Below are 25,593 nucleotides of genomic sequence, written 5' to 3'. Positions count from 1 at the left end.
ACAGAATAATGTGTTTACAATACAAAATCAATTCTGGGATACAACTCAACAATACTTTGAAACTCTACAGCACTCTACCTATGGATTTCAAACAACAGAACAGTTCAGTCTCAAGTCTGTAAGCCAGGTATTATACCCATTTTTAGAGATGGGTAAACTGAGGCACAGCAGAGTTAAATGACTAGTCACACAGCACATTAGTGGCAAAGCCTGGAAGAGACCAGAATTCAGTTTCCAGCTCTGTGGCTCTACCCATTTGGCTAAACTCTTCCCCCAGTCAAACAAGGAATTGCAATGTTAAAGTAACTAAGAGTTATGCCTAGATACCCTAGTTTTGCTCTACTAGACTCTATTCTGTGGGGAGGAGGGAAAAATAAGAGAGAATCAGCATATAAATAAACTAACATTTGAAATCAATCCCTCTGCCTCAGTAAAATGCAATGGCACCTACTAGCTTGCATGAAATTATGCATGAGTAGTATCTGAGATCACAACAACAACATTCTATGTCGATGCCATCTTCAGTGAGTCAAGTATCACCAATTCTTTTCACATTAGGGAGAAAAATACTAAGAGCTGGTTATTCTGTGCTGAATCACAAAAAAATGGCTATACTGGGTCAGACTAAAGGTTTGACTAGTCCAGTATCCCGTCTTCCAACACTAGACAGTGCTAGATTTCCCACAGGATATGAAGTGATTGATCAAGTGACCATGGCCTGTTGCTCATTCCCAGTTTCTGGCAAACAGAATCTAAGGACACTGTCCTTGCCCATCGTGACTAACACCAGACTACAAAGGGAACTTCAGAACTGTCATTCATGCTTAAATTTGACACTTTATGAATGGGCCTTAATAAAGATGCTAACTACCTTGCACATTATAAAGATATCTTCCCCAATTATCACCCCTAATATCGTTCTCTCAGACACTAACCTCTCCCCCCCCCCACACACACACACACGCACGCACCCCTGCTCTAAAATCTGATTTGTCAATTTTATGTGTGTTCACATTTTTTGGATTGTATCCCTTTGGTATATATGGTCATGCCAATTTTCTTCCACTATTTGATCTGAGGAAGTGAGTCTGGCCCACGAAAGCTCATCACCTAATAAACCATCTTAAGTCAAGTCTTTAAAGTGCTGCATAGTCCTGTCTTTCGTTTCATCCTGACTAAGCCACTGATGAACCTAACCTCCATGAAATTACCTAGTTCTTTTCTGAATCTTGTAGTGAAGGCCAAGACTAACATCTTCTGGCAAGGAGATCCACAGGTTGATTGTGTGTTAAGTGAAAAAGTACCACCTTTTGTTTGTTTTAAACCTCTTTACTATTTATTTAATTTGGTGACCCATAGTTCTTGAGTCACGAGTAATCAACACTTCCTTTATTTTCTCCACACCAGCCATGATTTTATAGACCTATCACATCTCCCTCTTACTCGTCTCTTTTCCAAACTGAAAAGGTCCAGTCTTGTTACTCTCCCCTCATACTGCAGTTGTTTCATACCCCTAATCATTTTTGTTGCCCTTTTCTGAAACTTCCAATTCCATTGTTGACAAGAGGTAATCATATTTGCACACAGCGTTCAAGATGCAAGCATACCAGGGATTTATATGGAGGCAGAGGAATAATAATCTGCTTGGAATCATTTAGCACAGACCGGAGATTTTAATTCAATTCTTGGTAACAATTGGCAAATATAAACAAATTTTAGTAAAGGTGGTCTCAAAATCATCAATGAAAGTGTTAACATGCAAATTTAATTGATCTCACCAAATCATGCCAGTGTCATCAACTGTAGGGCTTGTATTGATAGTGGACAAATATGTATGTCTTTCAAATCAGATTTAACTTTGCATGAATAATTCTACAAGCTTTAGGAGAGTTTCATGTTTGCATGCACTTTATTAGCTTCATTTACACAAGTAATTCCTTCCTTATCCATACTCTGCTTTTGTAACTTGCACTCTAATTCATCTGATGAACTGTGTTATACCCATGAAAGCTTAGGCCCTAATAACTCTGTTAATCTCTAAAGTGCCACAGGACTCCTTGTCATTTTTGCAGATAAGGACTCGCACAGCTCCCCTCTGAGTCTTTCCACCCACGTACTAATCTGAGTCACCACACCCTGGCATTTCTCTTGCCCAGTGAGAGAGATTAGAGATGAGGGTTATCATTTCACTCCCATGTTGTGCAGATAGCAAGACATTTTTCACCTGTATTGACTATTTTACTCATTAAAGATGAAGGGATCACTAGCGCAGAAAAAAAAAAAGTCTTCAGTTTACTCAAGGAAGGTACATTGCTGACAAGGTGTAACCTTGCCCCTGCACTACAATGTAGTCATGCCCTCTCTGAGAGCTGACACTGGCGATAGCGTGGATACTACCCTAGAAACGTTTCAAGCTACAGCAGATTTATGATGGTAGATGATGTGCAGTTCTGTGAAGAGAAATTATGCTTCCTTCAATTTGCATCTGTGCTAATTCAACAGTTTAGAAAATTCAGTAAAATGTGCTCAACCCCTTTATAACTTAACTGACAAGTAAATTAATTAAAACATTATATAGTGTGTAAAATTTTAGTAGACAGGGAGGGGTATTCAACCACCACACCTGAAGCCTTTATAGCCACCTCTGCAATATTTACTTATGTCATGTTATAGACAGAAGAAGGAAGAGATCCAAAGAGTGGAAATTGTAGGAAGAGTATCTTCCCCCCCACAAAAAAGTGGGGAGAGGGACAAGAAAAACACTGTAGTGATTGGGAAAAATCAGCAGCAAGCATTAAAAGGGCAATGAGAACCAGGATTAGCACATAGCTTCATTTTTTGAATTACTGATTGCTCCCCTGTCCAATAAGAGGATGAGCTGCCTGAAAAAAAAAATGTACTACCCAATTGACAGTTGGCCTACAAGCTAGGACTGGGTCACTTGAAATTGCCCTGTTTTTGTACATTCCCTCTGAGGCATCCAGCACGGGCAACAGAGAGACGGGATACTGGGCTAGATGCACCACTGACTTGATCCAGTCTGGCTGTTCTTAGGTTCAGTTGTGAAATGTGTTGCACAAGGCAGCAATCTGAACAGTCATGTACAAATGTATTTTCCTTTCATAGCCATTCCTAGCTTTTCCTTGTTATTTAAATAGAACTGGATAGCATTTGGTTCTTCTGCTCAACAGGACAGGATCCGGAATACAGAAGAGCAGTGTGGAAACATGTGGGAGCAGTTTGAAATCCATGTAACATAATGAGGAAATTATGGAGCTGGAGTATCATTAAATTTGGGGTTTAACTCAGGGAAGGAGAGTTTCAAATAGCAAGTCAGTAGCAGGTACACACTCTGAGGCAGAAATAATTAAGAACAAAGTGCATGTAGTGGGATACTTAACATACCCCAGTCTCACGCTCTGTAAATAAAATTGAGGCAAAGGGCACAACGTTGGAAGATCTTGCACAGGATCATTTACTAATTCATCAGTAATTAGCAAGGGAAACTCTCCTAGACTTGATATGCCTAAGAGCAGAGAAAAGTGAGGTTTCGGAGGTCTGGGAAGAGGAGGTTCATAATAGTAAAAATCTCCAAGTAGACTATTTTGGCAGGAGGAGGGGAATGAGGCTGTTGGATACAGTAGTGAGAGAATTCCCTATCCCTTGCACAAAAGTGTTAAATTAGAGAATTCAATAGGCTTGACCTCTGGAGACTGCTTTCCTACTACTAAACAAACAGAAAAGCTGGGCTCTGCTATATTGGGGTAGCAGAGATGTTGCCATTCAGGATAGAAATACACTAGAAAAGTTATGAGGAAGCCATCATGATGATCAGATTTAGCTTGACACTTCATAGACAGAAAGTTTACCCACAAAAAATGTTAAATCACTGATCCACATAGAGTTATATGTGGAAAAGCAGTTTTAGATGGATTAGTGAGTTAATTCATGAAGTAGAGGGAAAATGTATGCAGTGTTCAAAAATCCCACAGATTTGGGGTATGAAAGACTGGTTTAGAGAGCCATACACAGTATCTAAAACTGTCCAGTATTACTAGTTCAAATCCAGCTTGAGCCTTTATCTTACCAAGCTGGATAGAGTTCCATGCAGTTAACCATGCAAGTCTTTCAGATGAGAGTAAAAACTAATGTCCATGCAAGAACTTTAAGTGTTTGCTATAGCACTGACCAAAATGTCCCATGCACAACTGTTGCGCAGCATGCTTTGTACCAATTTGTTTTTCCTCTCTCCAAAGAGTGGCTGAATCTCAGTGACATTATATGCACCATGAATAGTCTACAAGGCATTTTGGAACCTTTCAAGATGAAAGGTATGCCATCTAAAATATTAATGCAGTGTCATCCAAAAAACCCAAGTGCCCCTGTAATAAACCGGACAGTCAGGAATGGAAAATATATTCTGAATCCAATATGCAATCCACCCATACTTGCTCACAGTTACCTTGCACAGCTCCAGGATTTTTTTTTTTTTTTTTGGACTCTGAACTTTGATGTTAATGACCAACAGCTTTAGGACATCAGAAAAAAAGCTGGCTCTATGAGGGCAAACTAAGAATTTCCACTTAATTTCCTTTTCTAGCTTGCTGCCTCAGAAGGGCAGAATGTGTTCTTGCTTAAGTGACACATTTTGTTTCTGATATAATGCCCTCCTTCACATGCAACTAGCCAGGTGAAGTATGAGTGGGAACTTTAAAGGGCAAGAGCAGGAAGTTAGTGACAGATGAGGCTGATCTCTTCACAGTCTGAAGAAATTCTTTGCCATAATATGTAAGAGAAAAACTGAACGTCAGGACAACAAAGAGTCCTAGTCCACACACAGAGCTAACAGCCAGCAAGACTTCATTGCATTAGGCAGAGACATCTTGGAATGCAGAAAGATTTTCTTGCCAAGTTTCAGCCTAGAGCAAAAATGTTTTACTTCAGAGTTACTGGGAACCTATATGAGAGTTACTGAACTGGTCATCAGAACACTAATAAGACCCTAATAGCAGCGGTAGCCTCAGGTACTGCTATATAAGAACGCAAAACATCTAAGCTCTGTCTCCTAGATGCACTGAAATGGATCAAATGAGCAATTTCAAAATTGAAGCTGCCTATTTTAGATCCACATTACCTAAAGTACTGTTAGCCAGTTTTCCACTCACCTCACACCACCGCAGATGTTCTGGTCTTTATATGTATGGGTGTAACACAAGAGCTAGAGAAGCCAACTGCAGGCAAATCATTAACATACAGAAGCAAGATTCTTTTGAGTTAATTGATAATGCACAATTGTCTCTAAAGGAATTGCTCTGAAGCAGGCCTGCTGAATTTCAGTATCTGTGCATCAACAAACTTGTGAGGACCCAACCATGGTAGTCTCTACAGTGTGATGTTAATTCTCCACCCAGTCAAAATAATTTCAGAACAGCACTCCCCACTTTTAGTGCCTTTGTAATTAATTTCTTTTTCTGAGGTACTGTGCTCTAGTTAGAGAGCAGTCATTGGCAGTAGGATATCGCCCTACCCTGTGAAATTACTTCCAGTGGAGACAGCTTCCACATCAGGATTATTCCATTTTAATTTTCTAAATTAGAAACTACATGTTCTCTGACGATGGAAAAGCTTGACAGTTTCTACAAGTGCAGAACCCGAAAATTCCCCTTACTGACATAAATCCAGAATTTTGGATGCCAATTTACCTCTCTATTCTGGATAAACCAAGGTGGTCCAAGTCTGTGAGCCATCTTAATCAAAGAAAGCACGTTCTCAGTAAGTAGATACATTTCTGTGCTTTATTGCACTAAGGTCAACAGATCCATTACAATGGTATTTTGACAATAATGTACCTCCAGGACAATATGCAGGATTCTCTCAAATACGGACAGGCAAATTATATTAGATAGTCTCAAATATAGCACAGCAGATCTCAGTACGAGCGACAACTTCAAATGAGGACAGAACACATTTCAGAACATTTTCCTCTAAGCCAGTGTTCTTGATAATCTCTGTGGGGCCAATTATTAGAGCTAAAATTTGGTAAGAACAAAACATTCATTCACTAGCTTACAGTTTAGACGTCAGTTTGTTCCAATTTTAGACATTTCTTGCAGTTCATGTCTGCCATGTTTATTTGAAACCTAAACCTCATTCCTCTGATATCTTTAGTTCACAGACAAGACACATTCATCAAGTGCTTAGTACCAAAGCTGTTTATCTCTTGATGGCAAAATAACCAATGGGAGATTCTCAGCCAAATCAGACCAAAGTTTCACTGAACATATGAAAACTTCTAATAAAAGCATAAAATACAGAAACAGTTTGATTAAATATTAAGCGGCAACAAAGAAAAACAGAAGATTTGTGCTTATATAAATATTTAGTGGGCCTGTGTCTAAGCACACTCAGGTATATTTGCCATATTTAATACAAAAGGCTTTATGTATTCTCAGCTACATCCACAGAGTTGAAAGCGAAGAATAGTTTTAACTCCAGTTTAAGGCAAAAATTGAGCTCTCAGATTCACAATCCAGGTTTCTTCCTTTGCCACATCACAGCTATTTGAAAACACCAGCAGATATTCCAAAAAAGTCAGTGTATCAATATTTGCAAATTAATACATTTATATACAAATCTGTTACAAATTCAGTCAAACATAGAATAAGCAAAGACTCCTTAATTGATGTACCTTTGCATTGTTCTGAAAATTTAACTCCTGCAACTTTCATAATGATTGATGGCAATAAACAAACTCTGGAAGTTGTGTGTAACTTACTGTGTGAGAGCTTTAAATACTTAATTCTTGAAATTTACCTCTGCCTACCATATTTCTATTCCTAGACAGACACACCCAGAACATAATATAGACTACTGCCAACTCAGGAAGGGCAGTGCCACTATATTATCCCATTTCCTCAATAGTCCTATTTTCTATTAAAGGAACTAGAGCAGTATAATTACACATAGCTGCTAATGTAAGATGGTATTTTATTTAGGAATACAAACTGGTTTAGTATTTAGAAAAAGAAATATTTCCAAAATATATATATAAAAGGACAAAATTAGTATCTACAGGTATGTATTCACCTCAGGCCAAAAAAAAAAACCCTTACACAAGTAAAGGGAAAAGAACATTTATTTCGAGAGTTTCCAAACAGGAAAACTAATAACATTTAGAGACACTTCTATCGCTTTCTCTTCCTGCAACTTCATAAGTTATGAATTAATCTAAAGCATCTAGATGTGGCCTTCCCTACACACATAACTTGCATTAATTTAGTTAAATCAGAGAAACTCCCTTGTTTGGGCACTTAAGTCAATTTAAGAGTGGCTCATATGGAATGAATTTAATTTCTTAATGCCTTAAGCTAAACTGATAGAAGGCATTCTTCAATCTCAAAAACGAGATTGTTTTTATCTGTACAGCAAAGACCTAAAGTAACTTTGGAACAAGTCTCAAATATCCAGAGCTTTTTAGGCAAACCTATAAAAAAAAGGACAAAATTACAAGAAGTTATAGTCAGCAGCAAAAGGGATAGTAAAAGTAGGTTAGCTGGACTGTAGTAGAATTCTATACTGATTCAATGAAACTGGAAGGGAAGTCAGAAGCACTAAGGTTCAAAAGATTGACAACTGGAAATGGAACATTTCTCTTATAGGTTATTAGTTGAAATCTGGCCCAGGTAAGAAGGAACTGAAATTATTACTGTCTAATGACACTCGGGTAGTCCTATTAGCTCTGTCCACATTAGTTGGTAGTCTTCGCTGTAATCTCAAAAGCAAAGGAAAGAATGGTGTGAACTATCTATCCTTCCCTCTCTGTATTTGACTATCTTCTATGTAGGGAGAGAGATCTTCACTTTAAATTCAATATTACACCTTTCAAACAAGCTGCCACAATGCAAGAGAAGAGATTTTGTTGTACTAGTAACCAGTAGAAAGCAGAACTGATGGGATTACTAGCTTTAGTGCCTTAAAGTTCTAGAAAAAAGGAAACGTCAGACTCTCTTATAGTCCCAGAAGAATTGTGTTTGTCAATTATCCAATACCCTAAGTGCAACTGTGTAAAACACGTCTGGGGATTTCATGGCAGAATATTAAAATACATAAGTGGTTTTTATTTTGTTATTCATCAGGAATTCATCCTTAAGGAAATCAGTTAAGTGATCAGATCAAAATCTACATTACACACTAGTCAGAGTCCTTCGGTGGACAAAGGAATATAATCACATGAATAAAAGCATGGATTGTGTGGAACATTCCACATGCATGAAGTTTTCCTGCGTTGGCACAATATCTATTCAGTAAAAGCATGAAAAACTGGCACATCAGATATTCCACTGGTGCATCTCAGCTGCAGTCTCTACTTGTTGAGGGCAAGTTCTCTGACAAAATGAACTAGGCTTGTGTTACCAAAGAATAAAGTAAGATGTGACAATTGTCTAAAATCTATTGCGTGCATAAGAGCTTGACATAAAACGTTACAGTATGTTAGTGTGGAAATGTAAGTACAAAGTTAACTGCACTTTGGTGAGTTTCACAAAGTCCTTGGAACTCAAAGTTGCATACTTAGCACAAGAGCTTAGAACAGCTATTGAGAGGCTTCCCCTCCCCCCCTTTAAGTGTGGTAGAGTACAGCATGTGCTTTGGCTACAGCACAAGAGATCTGCTCCCTGGCTTAGGCCTGGCCTCATCACAAAACATAGCAAAGGCTCATAGAGCTGCAGTAGAAGCTATCATATCCCCAGCTGTTAGGCTTCAGAGCCATGAATACAGTTCTGACTCTTGACAGTTTTAAGATGTGCAAAATAATGCAAAAAATTTAACAAGATTCCATCTCAGTTTATAAATTAGTTTGTAAAATAGTCAAAGGATGCAAAATGGAGTAAATTAGTGGAGTGGAACGATGAAGCACAAGAGAAAAAACTCTTGGAAGAGCAATTTTTTGTTCAAACAAAATATGTGATTCAAGAGGTCTTGTTAACTTATTTTTTTCCAAAACTATAATCGTCCTGATCAGGAGAGCGAGAGGCTGCATTCAAGAGATGCTCTGTCAAAATGCTAGGCAAAAATAGAAAGTTGAGGCGGTTTGATATTCCAATACAGTCAGAAGAATATGGCTAAAACACAATAGAATTCCAAGGTTTAGCAGTTGCCTTATGCTTTACATCAGGAACATGCACATGGAAACATAATTCAAGAAGTTAAAGCCAATCAAAATCAAAATGAAGAATTATAGGATGATACTGTACATGGTCTAGAGCAGGCATGTCCAAAGTCCGGCCCGCGGGCCAATTGCGGCCCGTGTTCCGATTTAATACGGCCCCCACTTCCTCCCCCTCTCCTGGCTCCCCGGTGCTCTTTTGAACTGGCGCGCCCAGCGGGCCGCTTCCGGCCGCGCCGCCGCCACCCATGGCCTCCGCTGTCCTAGAGCCTGCCCTGTAGGGCACGTCCGCAGCCCCGCTCCCCCGCTCGGCTGCGGGTTCGCTTTGCCCCCGGGCCGCCGTGAAGCCGGCGGGCCCTGCGCTCTCCGCCCGCCTCCGACCCTGCGGGCCCTCCGCCTTGGGGCTGAGTGCGCGGGGACGGCCCTCACGCATGTTCACTTCTTCAAATCTGGCCCTCTTTGAAAAAAGTTTGGACACCCCTGGTCTAGAGGGTTCCATCTCTATAAGAGGAAAGTTGCAGCCTCTTTGTTTACAAAGCTTTTTCTTAAACAGCAAGCACAGTAGTGGATTCATTTATTGGAGCATCTTTTAAAAATGGAAATCTGCAATCATGACTCCAGAATCTGCATGCCTTAGAATAGATTATGGCAAACCTATTTCTCATTTCCTGGGAGCCAAAAGACTCCTCCAACCTACTTCCTATCACATTAAAACTATAGTATAATTGTCTGAAGGGCCTGTCCCGCTAGAGAAATACACCCTAGTGCTGAAAGTTTTTTAAAAAAACTTAACATTTGTTTGAATTTATACCCAAAGTCTTTAAAAAAAACTATTTCTTTATTTAAAGAATACAAAGTACAGAGCAACAGGCTCTTTGCTAATCTGATAATATTTTAACAGAGACAAAAATATAAAAGGGGTTGGAGAAGGGGAATCCAAAGCCAATCCAGTAGCACTGACTGATCTCATTAGCTCTTCTCATGAAATTATACAGATGTGATTTTGCTCCTATATTTAGCTTATACCTAATATGGACATTTAAACTACAGATCTGAAAGCCATTTCCTTTCCTTGCACACAGAATGCTCCTTGCCTTTGTCTAGACAACAATACAAAAATTAAGTCTGGTTTCCTTAGAATACTGCAACAAAGAGCCTTATAATAATCAGTAGGGATTTAAAATCCCATTTGATTTGTTAGCTGGTAAAACATGATAGTTAACCAATTAAGCAGTTGAACAAGTTATTTTCAGCTGGATTTTACATCCCTAATCAGGATGGGGTTGATGCAGGGGTCATTTGGTAAATTCTATGGTTTGTGTGATGCAGATGATTGCGCTGGTTGTAAAAATGCGTCTATAAATCCTTGAATAAATTCTCACAAGTCAACCATACAAGAAACATTAACACAAATTCAATTTCCCCATTATCCCCTTGGAAAGAGTTAAACACATATCCAACCTCATAGTACAAAAGCAATTCTGTCTCAAACATGGAACTCACTATGACTGGCAGCTGCACTTACACAGAGATGTTTAATGATACAATTCAGAGCTCTTTCCTTCTCTGGGAAGTGAGAAGCACTCAGCTAAGGGGCCTAGGTACACAATATAAACTCTCCATCATCCCTTCGTTACAGCAGTACTCTCTTTGCTTATTCACACCAACTCAGTCTATGTATGGTTAGGATAGTCAATTCACACAATCACTTAAGGTATGAGACACACTGGACAAAACACCAAGAAAAGTCTGCGTGGAGGATGTGACAAGCTAGCTGTAGATAATGTTCCTTCTGTCTCTCTCAGATAAGCATGGGGGGGGGCAAAAGGGGGGGAGCCTGTCACTCCAACTAATCTTGTAAGGCAAACTGTTTCTTCCATGAGGTAGTCTGCCTCCCTACAAGTCTGTTTGTTTTCACTATCCTGTCGGGATGTGAACGGTAACCGGTTCCCCGGGGCGGACCCCACCTGCTGCCTGCCAGGCCCCCATGTGGCTGGGCTGGAGTGGTCCCCCACCCAGAATCCAGATTAATTTGTTAACTGGTTAAACAAATGATTAACCAGGAGCTTCAGGGGGTAGCCGAGTTAGTCTGTTACAGAAAAAAACAACAAATGTCTGTAACACTTTATAGACTAACGAAACATGTAGATGGCATCATGAGATTTGGTGGGACAGCACACAGAAAAAAGGGAGGAGGGATGGGTGACAGAGCATCATTAAGTATCTGGAGAATGAGTACTTAAACCTAAGCAGATAAAAATCTAAGTCAATAGACAGATTCCTAAAACAGGAAGGAAATTCCTTCTCTCCCCCCCCCTTATTTATTCTAAGTTTTCATATCGCCAACTCATAGCTCCAGTCATCTGAAGAAGCGGGCTGTGCCCACGAAAGCTCGTGATCCCATCGACATGTTTCATTGGTCTATAAAGTGCTACCAGACCATTGGTTGTTTTTTTAAATGATTAACCAGTTAACCAACCAATCGTGATTTTAAATCCCTACTACCCTGTACTGCAGTCACTCTCAACCAGTGGTCTCTGAGGAGCTGCAAATGGGTTTCACCGGGTCCACCATGCACTACTGGCAATGCGTATGTGGGGGGACATGGCAGAAAGCTGAAACCCCACTGCATGGGGTTGAATCCTGGGGTGCCTGAGCTCTACCACCAACGCTGAAGCCAAAGCTTGAGCAACTTCGCTTGGAGGGACTCCCAGCAATGTGCCTTGCTTACTATCCCCTAATTCCGGTCCTGGTTTTAATGTCGCAAAACAGCTGTTGTGGGACTGGTGGCCATTAGTTTTATAGTAGGTTTAGTATGGACAGTATTTCAAAGACAATGCTGAGAAGTCCTGCTGTGTTCAGCCAGGATCTCGAGTCACTTCGGGTAACCTTTCCCCTCCCAGACTCACTGCTTAGGATACTAATACTGTCTTCATGGTGCTGCCACTGAAAAATCCGCTCCAACTCTGGACTCACCGAGTAGGCAGTGAGTTTACATTAATATGCTTGAGAGGAACGTTTCTGTCAAGGAGCCAGTCAGCTCCACCCATAGACAGTGAGATGGCCACTGTTAAGCTTCTCAGCCTTCTCTGATACTTACACACGTGTCCTCTGAGGTCACATTCATAAGAACTCTCTTCCCATGATTCTGTGCATTCCCTAACAAACATACTACTAGGGTCAGTGACACAGTTTTTCCAATCTCAAACATCAATGGAGCATATGCCAGGATTCACTCTGCCATAGCCTTTGAAGTGCTTTGTTTGCTGATCTCTATTAGGTTGATGTGCTGAAACTCTTTGTTCGACTGTGTCAAAACAGTTACGTTTGTGTACACAAAAGCTTTTGATTTTTTCCTCTTATCTATTATATTTGGGGAGAGTTTGTCTGTCCATTTGTTCAAGAACTCCTCCTAAACAGTAAAAGCTAGGACCACCAAATTCTGTATATAGCTCCCCTCTTACAAACTTAAAGCAAAGTCCAGGTTTGGTTTTGTCAGGAAAATGGAATGCCCCCAGAATGGGATTGCTTCTCAGAAAGCCACACAGAAGAGACACAGAATCACCAGGCAAGTAAAAGGGATTGACCCCCCCCCCCATCTAGGACTGCTCCAATCCAGAGGTTCCTAGAACGGGGGGCTTCAGCCCCTCTCCCCCCAATTCATACAGGGACATTGCCAGCTGTTCCCCTTCATTAGGGAGGAAGGGGAAGTGCCCAGTTTGCTGCATTCCTCATTCTGGCTGGGCAGCACAGGGGGGCAGATGAACCTGGACCTGCCTCAGCTGGGGAACATGCACTCCTCCCCGCCTCCCCCGTTTGTGCCTGCTGGATCTGCAGCAACCATGGAGAGGCATTTCTTACATGGTCCCTAGTTACTGTGGTGAGAGAGGACTAGGGACAGCCTGCATTGTAAAACAGAGGCTTATTTGAGAAATTAATTGCAGATTGTAAACTTAAAGCTAAGATGTTCACAAATGGAACGAACTGCCTAAACAAAGCATTACAGGGGAATACCTGACAAATAGAATTATTGGTTAAAACCATCACAACAGAAATTCAGCAAAATGCTGCAAGTGACCTCGAGTCTAAGAGAAGCTAATTCGCATGTGTAACCATTACTAATGGTTAATTGTTCCAAGTTTTAAATCCTGTTTTCTACGGGACATTAGACATAACTTAATGTTTAAACTTGAAACTTTTTTCAAAAAGCACATATCATAGCTTTTCTTTTTGTTGTTAAAAAAGATATTAGCAACTAGATGCAGATGAGAAAACAACAGAGGTTATAGTTATGGGCACTAATGCCTCCTCCAAAGAAAATGGCAATTTTTAAAAGAAATATTATTTGCCTGATCAAAGAAGAGGATGAAGTCCAACGCCAGTTTCATTATCATCAATAGCCTTTCGGGAGATACATGATAGTTAATGCTCTGTATATAGAGAGTCACTTATGCTTGTCCAATATGTGCACTCAAATAACGTGAAACCCTTCCACTTTCCCCTCCCACAAATAAAAGAAGATAAAGAAAACGATCTCTATGGGAGAGGAATATCAAGGTCTTATCTGTTACCCATAAAACAATATTTATCTTTACACCAAATGTATTTCAAAAGTAGGGTGAGAAAATTCCCAGGTGCTGAGATTATTGCAAGATTATCCATTGCTGAAAATACTGTACCTAGAGAAAAGACTGTCTAATGAGATTGCCTGGTGACGAGGGACCCCGTGACAAGATTATCTTCTTAAGACAATGCTGGAAATAAGTAACAAGGCTTATTTCCTCACTGGGTCTTGTTTTGATTGCATAGTTTTGCTGTTGTTTTCAATGCAAACAAGCAGGGCAATGACAACAAGTTGAAGAATGACCCAGGGATGCAAGAGCTCTGTTAATTAACCAGTTAAACGTTAGTCGATTAACTGGTTAAACATTAGGTTAACCTAAATGGGATCCAGGCTGGACCACTCCAGACCAGCTAGAGCAGCCACCAGCCTGTGGGGCTTCCACCCCAGCACCGCACTAGGGCTGCTGCCTCACAGCCCCTGCCTATGAGGCACCCTGGCCTGCCTATGGACAGGGGCAGGCCCCTGCAGGACTGGAGCAGGCCCCTGCCCACAGCAAGCAGGGAGTTGCCCCCCCACACCCTCCCCCCAAAACGAATCACCTGTTTAGGGTGATCAGTTAACCTTTCACATCTCAAGTTACAGTCAATATACAGCTATCATACCACTTATGCTGAGACATAAGATCTCTATCTACAGATGGGCCTTGTCAAAATGTGACTAGAAAACCAAAGAAAGCATTGAACACTGGCATTTCAGACAGTGATATTCCACTCAGCATTGAACCAACACTTGGGGTCAGATAGCACTTTGCTTCTAGAGGCAACTCCTGCACATAAAACCAAAGTCCTTGGCACTTGTAGTTACTAAAGATCTTGTATAGGGATGTTAGCGAGTTGTCAACTGGAGTATCTACTACTAACTTTGCCCACCTCCCTTGCTGCCCCGGGGAGGGGAGGGGAGGGGGATAAGGGAGACAGGAGCAGGTGGTGGTGGGAGCCAACTTAAAAGCTGGACAGGGGCTGCTGGACTCGGCGCAAGCTGGGAGCAAGCAGTCCTGGCTTGCACTGGTCTGGGACACTATGCCTCTGCATTTTAAACGTAGTAAGAGCCTGCCAGACTCTTGCTACATTTGAAATACAGAGCTGCAGCGCAGATAGCTCCCAGAGCTGGCAGGAGCCAAGTCTGCTCAGCCCTAGCTCTAGCCGGTTCCTGGAGGTACTCCCTCTGCGGATCTGCAGAGCAGTTCTCATCAACTAATTGTGTTGTCCATACAAATTGTATCAACTACACAATTAGATAACCATAATTTAACATCCCTAATCCTGTAGCACTTTTTGCAGAGTAAGGATGTTAGCCAGGTTGAGGATAACTATAGTTTACCTTCCCAAATACTCCCTTAAGTTTCTGCATAATACGTCATTCCCCTCCTTTCCTAAATTGTTTGGAAATACTCATTTGTTCTCCTGTCACATCAGCTGCTGTCTTACACCTAGAACTGTGTTTCTTAAACTTTTTAAGATGGAGGAACACCAAACAATTTTTTTTTATGAGGAACACCAAGGATTTTTTGTGAAGGGGAAATTAAAGAAAATAGAGTCGGGGGGAAGTTATTGAGCCAAAAAAGGTTGCCTGCCCCTTTAAGGGCAGCCATTTTGAAGTCTGTTTAAGAAACACTGCCCTAGAGGAGGCTACATTTGAATACAGGCAGTCCCCGACTTACGTCGGATCCACAGTTACGAACGGGGCTTTTGTCGCCCCGGAGGACATGGACTGTGGGACCTCGCGGTCCCGCCGCCCGTGTACTCCGGGGCGAGAAAAGCTGCTCCGCGTCTCCCTGCTCTGCAGACCAGGAAGACGCGGAGCAAAGCCGCGGAGGGGCTCGGGCAGCAGAGCAGCCCAGGCGCGCCTGGGCTGTCCCGCTGCCAGCTTCCCCCGTGGCTTTGCAAAGACGCGCCGCGGCTGTCCCTCTGCCGGCGTCCTCAGAGGCTTTGCTCTCCGTCTCCCTGGTCTGCTGGTCTCCAGCAGACCAGGGAGACTGGGAGCAATGCCGTGGAGGACCCAGGCGGCAGGACCGCGTTGCATCTCGGTCCGCCGCCCGCGTCTTCCTGGTCTGCTGGGGGGAGGGGGGGAGGCGCAGCTAGTACACCCCCCCCCCCGCCCCAGCAGACTAGGCTTTTCTCCGGATGCCTGTGGCAGAGCAGCTGGGGCGCTGCTGGTTGGTCCCGCAGCGCCGCTCTGGGCGCTACTGGACCAACCCGGCAGCACCCCAGCTGCTCTGCCACAGGCGTCCTGATTCAGCCGCTGCTGGTCAGTTTCAGCAGCGGCTGAATCAGGACGCCTGGGACAGAGCAGCTGGGGTGCTTCTGGGTTGGTCCAGTAGCGCCAAGGAGCGGCGCTACTGGACCAACCCAGCAGCACCCCAGCTGCTCTGCCCCAGGCGTCCCCAAGTCAGCCGCTGCTGAAACTGACCAGCGGCTGACTACAGGAAGCCAGAGGCAGAGTTGCTCTGCCCCGGGCTTCCTGGAATCAGCCGCTGATCAGTTTCAGCAGCAGCTGACTTGGGGACGCTTGGGGTCTTAAGTTGATTCTGTATGTAAGTCGGAACTGGCGGTCAGTTTCAGCAGTGGCTGAATCTGGACGCCAGTTCCGACTTACATACAGATTCAACTTAAGAACAAACCTACAGTCCCTATCTTGTACGTAACCCGGGGACTGCCTGTAGTCTGCAAAAGCATAAGGAACCCTTTAGGATGAAAAGGAGCTATATCTATATAGCTAAGACTTTTCCTCAAGAAAACTAACTTTATTCAAACACTGACATCTCAGACATTGAATTTAATGGAATAGATGTTTGCAAATTAAAACTCAATTTATATTACCACTTCCAACCCGTGTTACCAACACTTACCTTGCCTTTTCACTACTCTTGCATTAATTTCTTGGAAGACAGACCTATCATAACATTCTAGTGCTACCTTAAGGATACTATGAATGGATATAATGTTGCTGTATATTTCTACCATAGTTTAATAACTTTATTGTCCAAGTTTCCCACAAATTTGCCTACTTCAGATTCACAATATAATTTAATTCTAGTTATAAATATTTTCAGCAGCTGAAGTGACACAATGAATGAAAAACTTGATCTGTCCTGCTGCTAAATCATACCATACCAGAGACACAAGAAACAAAAACAGATGTGTTCTGGGATCACCATATAGTTTTAAAAAATGTTCTTATTTGTCTTAGTGGAGAAGACTTATGCATAACAAGATATTTTTGTTTAAATGTATATTTAATATTTTAAGACTTAACTGGAAGTTAAATCACATACTGAGCAATGTAGATACAAACCACAAAGTATGAGAATCTTTGGCATATAAAACATGAATAGACAGTTGCCAAAGTCATTCCCCGCAGTACATTATTAAAATTTGGCATGGCAGCTAGACAAAAAATGGAAAAGAACATTTAAGGATTTACTTTTAAGTGCAGATAGTCAACATATTCTAGTTTTGACCACTGTAGGTGTTTAAAATAACCATCAAGCTACTTGTTCCTCACATTGCATTCAACTGATCCTAGTAATAAATTACATCCCGCCTTTTAATATTCTAGAGTGTAAATGTTTCTGCCGCTATATACAAGACAGCATCAACAAGCATTCCCAAGGTTGAGAACTTCACTGTGAAAATCTGCTGAGGTTGAAGGATGTCAATCTTTGCTTTTTGTTTTTAAAAAACCCCAAACAAATGCTTTCAAGGGTTTATTACCTATTATCGCATGAGAATATACGGAAACTGGGAGTTAGCAACTCTATATATGTTTGTTCTAATACTCAAATAGCTATGGTGGAGTTTCCCAGTTAAGCAGAACTGTTCAGAACATTAGTATGCACTATGGATTGTCGGTTCAAGCGAACAACATGAACATACAAGTGGGTAAAACTTGCTGACAAAATATGCATATTTAGGTTCGTGAACCTGCCAAAGAGTTTCAGTTGGGGGAAAAAACCTGAAGCTCAAAACAGAGGTCAGGAACCTGTGGCCTGCAGGCCAGAGCTGACCCCAGACTTACTTTGATCCTGCCCATGGAATGGTTTCAGGCTTCCTCCACAGCAGCCTCATGGCAAATCTCCAAGCCTAGCCTCATGGCGTATGGGGAGCACTCGAGTGCGAATGCTGGCTTGCCTTGCTGCTGGGGGAAGCTTCTACCCTCTGCACCCCCCAGAAAAGCTGGAGTGTGAGCAGAGCCCCAGCAACCTGAGTTGAGTGTGCCTTTTTTCATTTCTCAGTTGTGCTTGGCCTCCAACTGATTTGTATGCGAGTCAGTGGGCACTGACCCCCCCCCCCCCCCCCCCAAAAAAAAGGTTCCCCACCCTGGTCTAAAGGTTCTGAATTTTACTTTGTGCTGACTGTTTTGTTGAACCCAAAATGAATTTGCTTTCAGTTGCCAAAAAATGGAAACATTTGGTTCAGCTGACCCAAAATGAAAAATTGTTCTAATTTTTCTGTTTGGCCAGCAAACCAAAAAGTCAGTAAGTCACATAGCTCTATAAGCATGTACATGCCATACAAGGATCTGTTTTACAAATATTAAGCTTTATCCCCTTCTTGCGAGGTAATTATCCCTACTTACCAGAGGCAGAAATCCAGTCATTATACCAATATTCCTCAATTTTCTCAAGGCCACACTTGAAGTCGATTAAGAATAAATGAGAATTCAATTCAAGCAAAAGGATACCCTCCCAATCACACATCCCTCCACAAAGGTAGTAATACGTAGATCGGGGACGAGGAGTGCCATGCAATCTCCTTGCTCCCTCATCCGTATGGCTGGTATCTGTACTTTCTGACTGCAGGAAAGAAGCCCACGGACCTTAGTTTTTAACCTGTATGTTCCCGTGGGCCCTCTCAATCCAAGGTCTGTATCTACAGATCCATCAAGGCTACTTTAAACTACTTTTAGTCACCCAGAAAATCTATAGCAGAGCTGCGAAGAGAACCTACATCGCAATTTGTGCTTTAACCAAAAAGCAATTCTTCCATTTAGTTATGTCTAGGTATTTACACTGCCCTTATCACAGGATCACAGTGCCTTCTCGATCACCACCCAAGGGGAAGGCAGGCAAGAACAGCTTTACCTGCTTCAAGTTGTATTTAATTCTAGTCTAGAAAATGTTTAAGACAAGTTCATAATATAAGGTTTAAGCATTAGGCAGCATTTTAGAGTATCGTGAATTCCCACAACCACAAGCATTCACAAGCTAATTTTGTGAATATTTGAGAGAGACCTATGACTACTCATTACCAACAGAAAAACTCTACTTTGTAACATGAGGGTCTATTTGGCAACCTGCCAGAAAACAAGGATCGGATCTTCAGTTGTAAGTAATTAAATATTTGAAAGTATAAAAACAAAAAAGAGTGGTTACATTCGTATCTTCCTTGGACAATGGGGTCATATTTACGATACCTTAACTTGCATGTCATGCTAAAATACACATGATTTAGAATTACTTGTTTGCTGAGTTGCCCTAAACATGTCATTGATCAGCTCTGTTTTCATCCTGCTGTTCTAGCAGGCAGCCTGAATGCTCGGTTTGTTGTTCATCTTTCATCCACAGCTCTTTTGCATGCCATCTTTCTACAAGCATTTGTGTATACTCTCAGGTTTCACAGAGGAGAGTTTCTGTTTGACTAAAACATTAACCCAACACGTTTTTTAAAAAAAAGAGCAAAATTCAGACTAGAAATCTCTCAAAGTAGCTTCTTATCAAAGCATACTGCCTAAGCTGCTAAACACGATACCCCACGCTCATTCCATTTCAGTCTTCATTACAAGATGGCACTTGGGTCTTTTAAAAACATTCCAGTTAGACAATGGGAGCAGACTTCCATTAAATAATACATGTGAACGGGCTAGGAAGCTACACTGAAATCACATGGAGAATGAGAGATCACTCCAATCAGCTCTTCAGGAAAGACTCAGAAAACATTTGCATTCCTAAGCTAAAATGGGCAGCAGGCAGCCCACCAGAGAGGTTAATGAAAGACAGATTATACAAAATACTAAGTATACTAAAGACGCCCCAACATAAATTCTACAGCCCCCACCATACTTTATTCTTCACACAACACATCAATAGCTTTGTACTACAGGCATTTTTTCCTATCATTACATCTAGTATTTACTTTGCAAACATGCCTCAGCACAGAAAAGAAATATGAATTACAACAGCCCCCCAACGTAAACATTGTCTTGAAAGGAACAACCCTCAAATTGTTTTGATTATTCTAACAACTCTGTACGACTGCATGAGTGAAAAACTACCCATGTGTGCATTAGGGATGTGAAAGTGTATTTAGAAATGCAACCAGGTAACTTCTAAAAATCACAGTGGTTACACACGCTGCAGGCTCTGCAGTATAAAGCTGAAATATTTATAGGATTGGTCCCAGTACAGACCTCTGTGGAACATCACTAGTTACCTTTCTCCATTCTGAAAACTGACCATTTATTCCTATCTTTTTACCAGTTACTAACCCATGAGAGGACCTTTCCTCTTATCCCATGACAGCTAACTTTGCCTAAGAGCCTTTTCTGAGGGACTTTACCAAAGGCTTTCTGTAAATATATATACTATGCCCACTGGATCCCCCTTTTCTATATGCTAGTTCACTCCTTCAAAAAATTCTAATACACTGGGGCTATGTCTACACTCGCGGCTTAGGGCTAAGCGTGGAATATCGCTGAGCCTCATTTGAATTCCTAATGAGCCACCATTTTTTTCAGAAGAGGCTCTTGCGCAAGAAGGAGCGTCTACACTGCCCCTTCTTGCGCAAGAAAAACCCTCTTGCGCAATGCCGTTACACCTATTACTTGAGAGGAAGAACGGCATTGCGCATGAGGGTTTTTCTTGCGCAAGAATACCATCTACTTCTGGTGACTTACTACGGCTTAATTTATCTACTTGTTCCAAAACATTCTCTAATGACACCTCAATTTGGGACATTTCTCAGATTTATCACCTAAAAAGAATGGCTCCAGTTTGAGAATCTCCATGTCTTCAGCTGTGAAGACTGATGCAAAGAATTAAATTAGTTTCTCCACAATTACCTTTTTCTTGAGTGTTCCTTTAGCAATTTAATCGTCCAGTGGCCCCACTAGTTTTTAACAGGCTTCCTGCTTCTGGTGTACTTAAAGTTTTTTTGCTATTTTTGGCTAGCTGTTCTTCAAATTCTTTTTTGGCCTTCCTAATTACATTGTTACTCTTCATTTGCATGCGTTTATACACCTTTCTGTTTTCCTTGCTAGATTTCACTTCCACTTTTTTAAACTGTCTTTTTGTCTCTCCCGGCTTCTTTTACTTGTTGTTAAGCTACAGCAGTACTTTTTTGGTTCTCTTACTATGTTTTTTAATTTGGGGTATACATTTTTAAGTTCAAAGACACCAACCATAACAGAGGCTTAAAAGTTTTCAAGCAGCTTGCAGGGATTTTACTTTTGGTACTAAACCTTTCCATTTCTGTATAACTAACCTCCTCATTTTTGTGTAGCTCCACTTTTTTAAATTAAATGCTATAGTGTTGAGCTGCTGTGTTTTTTTCCAACCACAGGGATGTTAAATATAATTATATTATGGTCACTATTTCCATGTGGCCAAGCTATATTCACCACATCCATGGACTAGATCCTGCACTCCATTTAGGATTAAATCAAGAATTGCTTCTCCTCTTGTGGGTTCCAGAACCAACTGCTCCAAGAAGTAGTCGTTTAAGGTGTCAAGAAACTATCTCCTCATCCAGTCCTGAAGTGTCACGTACCCGGGATGTAACCATCTCGACTGTCTTGCTATTTTCTACCCAGCTGGCTATCCACTAAACAATAACTGCCAGCCAGAGTATTGTTCCCAGAGTGATTTAAGCCCAATGTGGGACAAGCTACAGAGCATAGGAAGAGGAAATGGCTTTTTAATCAAGTTGTCAGAAAAAGCTTTTTCTTCTCTTCCTACAAATGTGGACTCTTTTCCTCTAAGATTTCCCTGACCTACGCATCAGGAAATGCCCTGGATCAGTCATTTTTATTTATTTGTGTTTGTTTAAAAAAAACTTGATCATGACTTTAAAGTGATAAAGTGGATGAAAAAAATCTTTTATTGGATCAACTTCTGTTGGTGAGAAACAAGATTTGGAGTGACACAAAGCTCTTCACAGGGTCTGACTTAGGACTTTACTTTGAAGGCAGATATAGTATCCCCAAACTGGATGTCATAAAACATGGGCTTCCCTGCCCATAATGGGAAGGACCCATGTTTTATGACATCCAGCTTCCCTTATACCTTGCAAAAAGGAGGAGTTCAGGACTGCCACTGAGGCACACACTGAGTTCGATTTAGCAAATCTTAACTACACTCACTAAATCAAACATTGGAAGATCGATCACTGCAGCAGAAATATTCCTTTTAGTTTAGACAAGGCCTAACATATTTAGTGACTTAGGGTGATACTGTCAAAACTTTCATATGTTGGCCTAGCACAATATTGGTTCTGTTATAATATTAAATAACCATTACAGACAATTGTGTCTAACATTTCAAGCAGGAATCATCTATATTTTACTGTTTATTGTCATTGTGTGTACTTTATATTCAAAGTATGTTAAATCATAAAAGCAAAGGGCAAACAAAACAGGAATTGTCTGCTACAGTGTCTTCTCTGGGTAATTGCTGACATACCCTCTGTTACACACTACTGTGCTATGATACAAACTTTTAAATAATGGAAAGATTTTAGAAAAAAAAGTTAAGTGTGTCTCAACTTCAGTACAGGACTATGTAGCACTTTAAAGACTAACAAGATGGTTTATTAGATGACGAGCTTTCGTGGGCCAGACCCACTTCCTCAGATCAAATAGTGGAAGAAAATAGTCACAACCATATATACCACTCAAAAAAAGTCTTGGTGGAACCTTTAACTCCTCAACTCTACCTCTCTGGCTGATAAGCCATTCCAAAAAAGATTAAGAATCTTGCATTATACTCTCATGACATTAGACAGAAAACTCATGTGAAGGATTCAAAACAATCTTTTTCAAAATTGGATCCCCCACAGTGTGTTTCCTTGATGAATTTATCCTATGGGTAAACAAAAAAAATGTTGCTTCTTCTCCATCTCCCCACAATCTTCATCTACCACCTACTTTGAACCAGAAAGGATGATGCTGTATCATCAAAGAGCCCCAGAGGAACCAAAGTACCACATCATACAAATACAAAACATTTGGGAATCATATGGCATCTGCATTGTTTTATACTAAATGCAAATAAAGTACACCATATGCTTCTCTCCCTATCTAGAAGAAAAATTGGTTATGTATTTAAAGGCCTAATATGCTCCAATCAAAAGAGTTAAATTATTGCAGAGCAGAGAAAGGTAATTAATGTTCTCTGATGTCCCCAGCTACATGCACACACCATGATGGACAAATTGTAAGTATGTGAACTGCAGCACATTTATGATGTACTGAGGTATGGAGAATAGAAGCTGTTCCTCGCCATTTCAACACAGAGCACATTGTCTGCTATGAACAAATAATAGCAACAGCTGCTCTTTCCTAGTTGGTCAGACAATTTTTCTGTAAAGCAAATACATGTTCTTAGTATCTTCCAATATTGTACACATTCACTGTAGGTCACAGCTTCAAAACCTTCCCCTTCCTAGGAAAATTTCACCAACTGGGACACACCCTCTTTTTTAGTTGAAGACTGCACAGGGTTCCCCGTCTCCAGCCCTACATGCATTTGCCTCAACTGCAGAAAGGCGGCGACATTACCCGCAGCACTGAAGGCAAAAGCATCTTGCAAAAGGTTTTAGAAACACCCCAAAAAACAGAAGAACGTCGCTCGCCACTTCTCACACCAAGAACGGGTGAGCAACAGATTCTTCACCGTCTGCCTAGCAATGACTTCAGCAGAGCAACACTTCAGACTCCCTCGCTTCTGCCTCCTCGACTTTCCATCTTTTCCAAATCTCGACTCAGCTGAAGACGTCTCCTCTCCGCAGCGCTCGGCCAAGGCGCGGGGCAGAGGGAGGTTCCGCAAAACCCACAAACTCAAGTTGCATTTGCGGGGGAGGGGGAGGGGGAGGGGGAGGGGGCGGCAGTAACAAGGGCTCCACAGACCGACGCCCCCCCCCGCTCTCGCTCCAGACACCCAGCGAGTCTCATCGTCTCCCGAGTCCCGCCCAACACCGGTCCCCAGTCTGCCCGGGGGGGGGGGGGGGCTGGCACGTTACAGGGGGGCGGGGGGCAGGCGGCGGCAAACCAGGCGGGGGGGGACGTGGGGGAGCCCCGCCCGCAGGGAGCCAGCTCCGCTCCCAGGAGACGCCCCGCGGGGGAGGGGAACCGCCCCGGGCTGGAGGGATTCCCGGGGGGGGGGGGGCGCTGATCTCCCCGGGGCCGGAGAAGGCTGAGACCGGGCACAGTCCCGAGAGCTGAGGCGGGTCCCGCGGGGGGGGGGGGGGGCGCTGAGGCGGGGGGGGGGAATATGGAGGTTCGGGGGGGTCCCGAGCTGAAGCGAGTCTGGCGGGCGGCTATAGGCTGAGCAGGGCTGGGGGGGCCGGGCTGAGGCCGGGGGGTAATGCGGGGATCCCGGGCCGGAATGGGGGGGCCCCGGGCCGAGGCGGGGCGGTATGGGGGGAATAGGGGGTCCCTGGCTGGGGGAGGGCGGGAAAGGGGGGTGTCCCGAGGGAATGGGGAGGTCCCGGGCTGGGGAAGGGGGAAAGGGGGGCCCCGGGCCGAGGCGGGGGGGTCTGGGCTGAGGGAGGGGGGAGGGGGGCCGAGGCGGGGGGGTCCGGGCTGGGGGAGGGGGAAGGGGGGCCGAGGCGGGGGGGTCCGGGAGGGGGGAGGGGGGCCGAGGCGGGGGGGTCCGGGAAGGGGGAGGGGGGCCGAGGCGGGGGGGTCCGGGAAGGGGGAGGCGGGGGGGTCCCGGGCCGAGGCGGGGGGGTCCGGGCTGGGGGAAGGGGAAGGGGGGCCGAGGCGGGGGGGTCCGGGAAGGGGGAGGGGGGCCGAGGCGGGGGGGTCCGGGCTGGGGGAGGCGGGGGGGTCCCGGGCCGAGGCGGGGGGGTCCGGGCTGGGGGAAGGGGAAGGGGGGCCGAGGCGGGGGGGTCCGGGCTGGGGGAGGCGGGGGGGTCCCGGGCCGAGGCGGGGGGGTCCGGGCTGGGGGAGGGGGAAGGGGGGCCGAGGCGGGGGGGTCCGGGAGGGGGAAGGGGGGCCGAGGCGGGGGGGTCCGGGCTGGGGGCCGAGGCGGGGGGGGTCCGGGAGGGGGGCCGAGGCGGGGGGGGGTCCGGGAGGGGGGCCGAGGCGGGGGGTCCGGGCTGGGGGCCGAGGCGGGGGGTCCGGGAGGGGGGCCGAGGCGGGGGGGTCCGGCCGTACCTTGACGAAGAGCTCGATGAGCGGCTCCCTGTCCCCGCCCTGCAGCCCGTTGAGCGGCACGGACAGCGCCATGCTCCCGCCGCCAGCGCCCCGCGACTGCCCCCCCCGCTCCGCCAGGCTCGGGGGCGGGGCCGGACCCACGAGGGGGCTGGGGGCGGGGCCTGCGAGGTGGGTGTCTGGCGGCCGCTCAAAGGGGCGGGGCTTGTGCTGCAGCTGCGCCAGGAGCGCCCCGCCCCTCCGGACTGGGGGGGCGGAGGCAGGAGGGAGGTCTCGGGGGGGGGGGGTTGCCGGGGTGATGCTCCCCAGCCCCCCCCCCGTTCTAATTCCGGGCTGTTATTTTGCCCGAAGGCGGCTCCTGGGCGGGCGCTGCCCGGTGACCGAACGTCTGGGAGCAGCCCCCCCTCCCCCCCCGGCCGTGAGGGGGCCCCGCCCC

At 44.0% G+C, this 25,593-nt stretch overlaps 1 protein-coding gene across 1 annotated transcript in view; it reads right to left on the bottom strand.

Annotated features, from left to right (window-relative positions):
• The window catches only part of CLIC4 (chloride intracellular channel 4), a 76,690-nt gene extending 51,374 nt beyond the window's left edge, over window positions 1-25,316 (bottom strand). Inside the window, exon 1 of the mRNA XM_075908838.1 lies at window positions 25,161-25,316. Within this exon, the coding sequence (XP_075764953.1) occupies window positions 25,161-25,232 (72 nt within the window). The 5' untranslated portion in view covers window positions 25,233-25,316. The remainder of the gene's footprint in view (window positions 1-25,160) is intronic.
• Window positions 25,317-25,593: the final 277 nt, after the last annotated feature.

Source organism: Pelodiscus sinensis, chromosome 25 (assembly GCF_049634645.1).
Source record: "Pelodiscus sinensis isolate JC-2024 chromosome 25, ASM4963464v1, whole genome shotgun sequence".
NCBI classification, from domain to species: domain Eukaryota; kingdom Metazoa; phylum Chordata; order Testudines; family Trionychidae; genus Pelodiscus; species Pelodiscus sinensis.
Note: the sequence above shows the minus strand (reverse complement) of the source record. Positions and strands in the feature narration are given on the sequence as shown.